The sequence below is a fragment of the Cryptomeria japonica genome, chromosome 10 (genome assembly GCF_030272615.1).
Source record: "Cryptomeria japonica chromosome 10, Sugi_1.0, whole genome shotgun sequence".
Classification (NCBI taxonomy): domain Eukaryota; kingdom Viridiplantae; phylum Streptophyta; class Pinopsida; order Cupressales; family Cupressaceae; genus Cryptomeria; species Cryptomeria japonica.
This window is the reverse complement of record NC_081414.1, coordinates 206,942,193-206,950,265: the sequence shown is the minus strand read 5'-3', so window position 1 is coordinate 206,950,265 and position 8,073 is coordinate 206,942,193. Positions and strand designations below refer to the sequence as shown.

The window sequence follows — 8,073 nt, the reverse complement described above, 5'->3', positions numbered from 1 at the left end:
TTACAAAATTTCAATCTTTCGTTTCATGAGAAATCCTCTTGACCAAACAATCCCCAACTCAATAATAGGCCTACAATATTTTCATGTCACAATAAGAAATGCATAATAAAGAGAGCTATGCATAGTAAGGAGAGCTACGCATAGTACTGTTCCGGAAACAACAAAATCTTTGATCCCTAGAGTGACATGAAACAGCGTAAACATCATACAAATATTGCACAATCAACTTCTTACACTTCAAACCCAGTCAACAATCACTTTCATTTATCCACGCAGAAGGCAAGAACGGACACTTTCTTTGAGAAGAACACCAGTGCAGTGACCAAGAAGACGTGGTAATTTTCCTGTGCTAATGACGGGAGGATACTGCCTATGGTTTTTGTAAGGAGGAGCAACCACAGGCCCATTGTACAGGAATTGATGAAATGTGGCCCCATATAGAAGTAGGTCACCATTGGACTGGATCTTAGGAGTGGTGTCCCACTTAAGTTCATACCCCGCGTACCATTCAGTTACTTCAGAGTCTTTTCCAGGTACAAATACATTCTTCTCTGAGTATATCTGTGCATGAACTCTTGCCCCAATTGCATATGATCCCCAGTTTGCATATAGATTGTTCACAACATGACAGTATCCCCACCTGAAAGGAAACGAAAGAAACCCATTATAACAAACCAAAAAAAATGCATTATGAAAGACAGAGAATTTTTGGGTTCTTTTTCCATTGATGATATCGACAGAAACTTACCTGCAGTGAGGATTGCGCTGGTCTGTATCTTTGAACCAGTTTCTATACACAGTGACTCGCATTTGTTTGTCAATTGTGTCTGAATCATCTTTACCCAATAACATATTGTAGTGATTATGAGACAGACGACAATTTGAAATAGTAATATCAGTAGAACCCTGAACAGCAGATACCAAACCTCTTTGGCCATTAAAGGAAGTCAAATGATCAATCCAGACCATTTTGGATTCAAATATGTGAACTGTATCAGAGTTGATGTCACTGACTTGAAGGTTATGAATAATAACATCTTGGACTTTGTTCAGCTCAATTGAATATCCAGTGATGATCACCCTCACTCCCCTGCCATCTATGGTTGTGTGATTATAGACATGCAGCATTTTTTTTAACTGAATTGTCATGTCATGAGAGAAGGTGATCCACACTCCTCTAGGGCTGGCAGAGTAAAGGCTCACAGCATAACGCAATGTACCAGGAGCAGGATTGTTAGGGTTGTCATCAGATCTGGTGACTGTATAAGAGAGTCCTTTTCGACCTCCTTTGACACCCCTGGCAAATCCAATGGCACACTTTGGAAGAAGACGCCCTAACCCACAGCTGGAGAACTGGCATTTGGTACCGTCAGATCTTTTGCATAGCCGCCCTGTAGTTCCTACCCAGGGCATTGGACCTGCTTGCACCATCATAAAAAATAAAATTAGATTTTAAATCATATTTAAGGGAAAGGGCACAAGCACGACATGTAAGCTATATGTTTTCCTCAGCATAATACTAATGCACGGATCTGTGCAGATCAAGGTGGGAGATAGTACAGAGGAGAGGAGCTGGGTTATTTAAAAAGATTTAACAAATAGTCTTAAAAAAGTTCTTAACCTTTATTAAAAAATCAAATTATGAAAAAAAATAATAATCTTTAAGAAAAGATTTTATCCATTTAAATATGCATTGTCAAAACTGTTTTTGAATTAAATTGTGGTAGTTTTCTCATCAGCATTTTGAATCATTTCTATGATCTATCATTCAAAAATGAATTATAAAAGAATGAAAATTATAAAATCATAATACATAATAATCGTCAAGAAAAAATTGTGTTCATCCAAAAAAACATATCTATTCATTGATCAAAACTGTTTCCAAATCAGATTGTGTGATAATTTTTTAATTGACATTTTAAATCACACTCAATAATTCATCCTTTACAAATGAATTATAAACAAATTAAGATTATAAATCTATCAGCATTTTATAAAACCCAAATACAAAAGAATAAATATGCACAGAGATGAAAAAAAAAAGGGAAATACAAAAGAATAAATATGCACAGAGATAAAAAAAAAAGGGAAAGTTTAATTCTTCAGAGAAATTTGTTAGCACCAGCTGCATGACCATAGTCATGCATTGTTGAACCAGCAATAATAAATCCAAGAATATTAGACAATCTATTCTTGGAAAAACATACTAAAATTAGTTATCTTCAAGAAAAAACTTTGTTCATCCTAGAAACATATCTATTCATGTGAAACTCTTTTATCTTCATCTAAGAACATATTATTCATATGAAATATGAATTTTAAAGGAATGAAAATGATAAAACTACCTGGATATAAAACCCAAATCCTAGAAAATAAATATACACAAAGCTAACATAATGTTTTTTTTTCTTTATAGAACATTTAACAATATTATTTTATTCTACCATACCACATACCATTTTTCACTCGCAATGTTCCCACAAAAGAAACAGTTTCGTTCTTCAAAAAATTGTCACCAGGCCCATGACCATCGTCATGCATTGCTGAACCAGCAGCAATAAATCCAACGATAAACGTAGTCAGGACCAACCTCATTTTCAAGTTGGTTGTCTTCTCCATTTCCTTGCAAGCAATCACAGAAAGAGTTCTGGCCATGTAATCTAATTGTGAGCCCTTTCCTCCTTTTCCTTACAGGCAAATCACAAAAAAGAACTTTCTATGTTCCAAAGCAATGATGCAGTAGGTACAATGGAAGGGGTATATATACAAATTTCAGTCATAATGATACCAAACCCTAATCAGCACAAGGTTTCAAGATTCTGTTGTTTTGGTGTATCGGGAATGATGTTGTTACTCTCGTGATTTTAAAACATATTTTTTGTCAATTTAATAGAATCAATACTTTTCAATTCTTATCATTAAACTAAAAGATATCAAAATAATAGTGGATCTGGTATCTCGAAACTGCAAAAATGAAAGAATACTTATCTTCTTTACAGAAAACATGTTTCTCTTATTTCCTAGATCTATCCTAATCAGTATGTTCAAAAATTTAATAATAAAATAACTCAAATCAAATGGTGGTATTCTAAAAAAATTTCTCAGTTTTAAAAATTGTTATGATACAATACTCATAGATACTATGATTCATCAAAATCAACCCCCTCTCCCTCCCACTGGTGTTGCTCTCATGCTTAAGCTGTTTTTTTTGTTACTTCTATTATCTTGCTTTTTGGGCATTGCCCATGTAATTATGAGGAGTGATCTTGTGTCCTCCTATATTTTTTTTATGAATGTGTATATAGATTTTTAGTATTCATAAAAAATAAAACAATAAAAATCAACCTCAATTTAATAAGATGACAAGATACATTTACCTATAGATACTAAGAATCATCAAAATCTCTTCAATAACATCAATCTCATAATATGACACGTTATTTTATTTTTAACATTAGGTTATCAATGTTTTTGAAGATACCCTAATTTTATAACAACCCTCATTAGAATTTATTTATAAATATTAAAAAAGATCAATTTTTAACTTTAACACTTACTCTTAATCTTATAAAATATAATGATAGAAACAATATTTTAAAATTTTCTTTTATATAACTTAATATTCAAATCTTACTATTTAAATATATTTTTTAATTTTAAAATATGTTTATTTATGTTCCTCTTATTTTCTAGATCAAATCCTAATCATTTTGTTCAAAAATTTAATAATAAAATAACTCAAACCAAATGCTAGGGTTCTAAAAATTTATCTATCTTAGTTTTAAAAGTTGTTATGATACAATATATATAAATACTATGATTCATCAAAATCAACCCCCTTAGCCTCCCACTAGTGTTGCTTAACCTATTTTTTTGTTATTTATATTTTCTTTCTTTCCGGGCAACCCATGTGATTCTAAAGAGTGATCTTGTGTCCTCCTATGTTTTTTGGTGGACATGTGTATATATTAATAAATTAATAGAAACTAACACACCTATTCAACAACCCCAATCTTATAATATGACGCGTTATATCTTTGAATGTTGAGTTATAAATGTTTCTAAAAATGCCCTAATTTTAAATAACACATGTCATTAAAATATATTTATGACTATTAAAAATGATCAATTTTTAACTTTAACACTTACTCTTAATTGTATTAAATATGATGGTAGAAATAATATTTAAAATTATTCATTTATAACTTAATATTCAAATCTTAATATATATAGAGAGAGAGACACTTAAAATTTTAAAATAAAAGAATTAAGAAAATTGATATTTTTATTTATTGTCAAGCATATTGTTATTTTAGTTTTAAACAATACTTCTATGTATTGTTATAGAGAATTTCTTTTCTCTTAAATCTAAGATTAAAATTATAGAATGTGATTTTTTTTTTATTATTTTAAAATTAAACTTTGTAAAAAATATTCAAATAAAAATGAGATTCAATTATTTATAAAATCTAACAAAGAAATCATTTTAAAAAGTTATCAGAATATTATAGATCTCTGCATCCATCACAACAAATCTAAATTTCTAATTAACGTCCGTCATAATGGTCCTCCAAGACCTAAGAATATCATTATCACACAACCTATCAGACCCTAAGATTGCCTTCACCACTCAAAATAGGCCTTTTGAAAAATAATTTTAAATAATATTTAAATATAAGTTAGACACACTTCCATGTTGAAATAATCTCTATCACTACCTCTACCTTTATTATTTCAAAACCTTATGTTAAAGTATAGTACAAGAAAAATACTCAGAAACAAAAGGATCTCAACTACTAGATTACATTCATTCCCATTTCAACCACCTTATAAAATCCTATTGAAATTATTCAATATAATGTCATATTTAGTTATAATAAGACATCAATAGAGCAATAGTTTAATCACGTGGAAAGGTAACTTACAATCCCAAGCCTACTAAAAATAAAGCATAATGATGGAGACTTTTAGAGGTCATAACTTTTGACTCCATTGTTCATTTGGGTTGAAATTTGACATGGATGTGTATCACAAGGATTTTTTTGAATTTTAGACAAAACCTAGTTCTATTGGACTTGAAATGAATGCATTTTCGGGGACTAATTCCTTCATCTTGGGCCTCAAAACAAACTTATTTTGTTTTTTCAAGTTTTTAGAAAATTGTTTCTTTAGTTTTGTTTGAGCTCTATCTGTTATTAGTTTAGCAAGTTGGCAATTTGCATCGTAGTTATATTTATTGGATTCTTATATATTTTGGTGATTTTTTGTATGGATTTAAATTTACCTAAAATGGCAAATTTCAAGTTTTGTAAAAAAATTCCAAATAAGGAATTTTTCAGTTTGTAATTAAATAAAATTATTTTCTTTTGTAGAGGTAGAGTGGTTGAAGAATAATGAAAAATAGTTGATTTCATCCTTGGTTTTTTCTATTTTCTTCTTGCTTGTTGTTAATGGTGAAAGCTTTGTTCTAACTAGTTACATCAACTCCTAATCAAGGTATGGTACCTTGCATTATGAGAGATGGTATAGAAGAATATTTATTAGAAAAATTTCAATCATCCATATCATTACAACATAAATATTAAAAATTAACTTAAATATATTTCCATCATTGATGCAAGGGAATCGCTCTCTCTCCAATTTTGGTTTCATTCTTTTGTTTAGTTTGTTAGTTTAGCAGATTTTGATTTACGGAGGTGTCTAGTTCTTCTAGTTTGTCGTCATGTTCTTTCCTTGTTGGAAACTTCCCGTCACATTGTGTTGAAGATGGTTAAACTTCGTATGGCATGGAACAGACTTCCTGTCATCTCACCAGCAAGAAGGAAAAACATGGGAAGCCAAATCGGCATTAGTTGGAGTCAAGCTGTTGGCAGAATTTTTTGGTCGACGGTTGTTGTGCCTTAAAATTACTTTTAAGCATGGGGACTCACCTTTGTGGAGGATAGTTGGAACATCACGAGTAGAAAAAAGAGATGGATAAGAAGAGTTGAGTGAAAGAAGAAGCTAGATGTATTGAAGGCAATCCAGAAAGGGATCATTCAAGCCAACTAAGTCAGTGGAGTCTAAACCCTTCCTTTGTAGGGGAAGATTGTTGTTTGTTTAAGTAAATAAACTTGAACAAAAGCAATAACAAGTGAAATTATGTTCCTCTACATAAATAATTATTTCCTATCACAAATGAGTGTAGATGATTTGATAGTAAAGAATTTGTTCTTAAATCTGAACTTCCTATCATTATTGTCTCATTATGTTGTTTATGTTCTTGTCTTGTTTGTCTATGTTGGTTATCATAATGTTGGTATCAAAACAACAAGTAATCTGGCTACTATGGTTTGGGAAGATGCTACCGAGAAGAATGGGAAGAGGAGGTTCCAAAGGAAGAGGTAGGAGAGGACATGATGAAGGAGTTCTTAAGTTTTTGTATAGCTTGGCTACCCAAATGGATGCCATGAAGAGGGCATGGTGAAGAGGAACACTAACAAATGATGTAAGTGGTATTGGAGAAGAACAAAAATTACATGATGAAAAGGAAGCTCAAGAAGAACCTAAAATATTTGAGGAAGAATTGTTGAAGACACTCATGAATATGGGATCTAAACCCAAGATTGATGTTCCTAATTATGTAGGAAGTATAAATGGTGAATAACTCATTGATTGGATCAATTATTTGGACAAATATTTTGAATATAAAGGAATTACGGAGGAGAGGAAAGTTAAATTTGCTTGTAAAAGGTTGAAAGGACATGTTGCTATGTGGTGGGATTATGTTCAAATTGATAGACGAAGGAAGAATAAGGAAAAGATAACTGCCTGGGATCTTATTGATGAGCTTAAAATATGCTCATAATTTGGATCTTATGATAAACTTTTAAATGCCTTTACTTTTGTTATTTCATGGATGTTCAGACTTTGTGAAACCTTTTTGGGATATCCTGTAGCAAGATACTTTTATATTCCTGTAGCTCTTTGTGTTGACTTGATTGCATTTATTGCCCCGTTGACCCCCTAAAATGACTGGTATATCGTATACAGTTTTTGAATGATGAAGTAAATCTAAAATGTGTGATTAATGAATAGATATCGTGTATGTGCCATATGCCTTTTCTGTTGCCTATTACCTTTTGTTTCACAGGTTGTTGAAGAATGATCAGGTCAAGCGCAGCCAATCTCGGCCTTGCAGTAAAGTCCATTTCCTGCATGACTTCGAGGAAGCTCCGGTGAAGACTCTTTGACCGAAATCATGGGAAAGAATTTTAATGATAAAGAGTGGAGCGCTAGATTCTCTCTGAATCAGGTTGAATGCATAAATTCATTCATGAAGTTTGTTCCTTGATTCAAGGATATGTTTTACTTCCACATCTTTCTTTGATGGAGTTAGTTAGTTAGTTAGTTGCTCTCCTGTTTTTAAATAAAGCTTCTCCTCCTGCGTGAGAGAGGAGGTAGAGAAAGATAGAATAAGAATAGTAGATGTCATGTAAGAATCAATATGATAATGAAAGACAGAATCTGTTTAACCAGAAGCAGAGTTTGTTGTTAGTTTCCATATCAACAAAACAATGTATATCATTCTATTTTTATGAATAAAGTTCAATGAAGTTTTGAGTTTAGCATCTGCGTAATCAAGAGATGCTTGCTAAGGGGGCCCACTTAGTAGGTATCTGTAGCTAGTTAGTTAGTTGTTCTTTCCTGTTAAGCTTCAGTTTTCTTTCATCTTTAAAGTTTTTATACAAACTCAGCTTTACATTGCTCCTGCAACACAAGGAATCCATCACTGTGTCTGTTCCTGCAACATAAGGCCAGTTCATAGTTTATGTTTCAGTTGTAGTTATTATGGTTTCTGTTGTAATCAAATCATAGTTGAGTTAAAGGGCTTTGCATTAGCTTCCTGTAGCATAGGTAGGATTTCTTTTCAGTATTTATTTCTACTAAGATTTGACCAAAATGAGTTCGTAGTGCATATATTTTGCTGCGCCATTTAAAGTATACGTCCCCTAGTTTGACAAGAAAATGAACGTCTACAGAGAGAGATATTGGTCACCTATTGGAATGCCCAATTCTCAGGAAAGGTTTTAC

At 31.9% G+C, this 8,073-nt stretch overlaps 1 protein-coding gene across 1 annotated transcript; it reads right to left on the bottom strand.

The window, feature by feature from the left end:
* Positions 1-264: 264 nt before the first annotated feature.
* Positions 265-2,655, bottom strand: LOC131051490 (putative pectate lyase 21). Its single transcript, XM_057986047.2, has 3 exons — positions 2,457-2,655; positions 749-1,418; positions 265-640 (listed from the first exon to the last, which is right to left on the bottom strand). Exons 1-3 carry the CDS (start codon positions 2,653-2,655, stop codon positions 265-267), a joined length of 1,245 nt encoding a protein of 414 aa, XP_057842030.2.
* Positions 2,656-8,073: the final 5,418 nt, after the last annotated feature.

What these genes read in the sequence shown, in the direction of transcription:
- LOC131051490 (XM_057986047.2), bottom strand. Translation starts at nt 2,655, where the DNA reads ATGGCCAGAACTCTTTCTGTGATTGCTTGCAAGGAAATGGAGAAGACA. An exon ending in AACATTGCGAGTGAAAAATG is followed by an intron (nt 1,419 to 2,456) that starts GTATGTGGTATG and finishes TGGTGCAAGCAG; the next exon opens with GTCCAATGCCCTGGGTAGGA. An exon ending in CAGCGCAATCCTCACTGCAG is followed by an intron (nt 641 to 748) that starts GTAAGTTTCTGT and finishes GTTTCCTTTCAG; the next exon opens with GTGGGGATACTGTCATGTTG.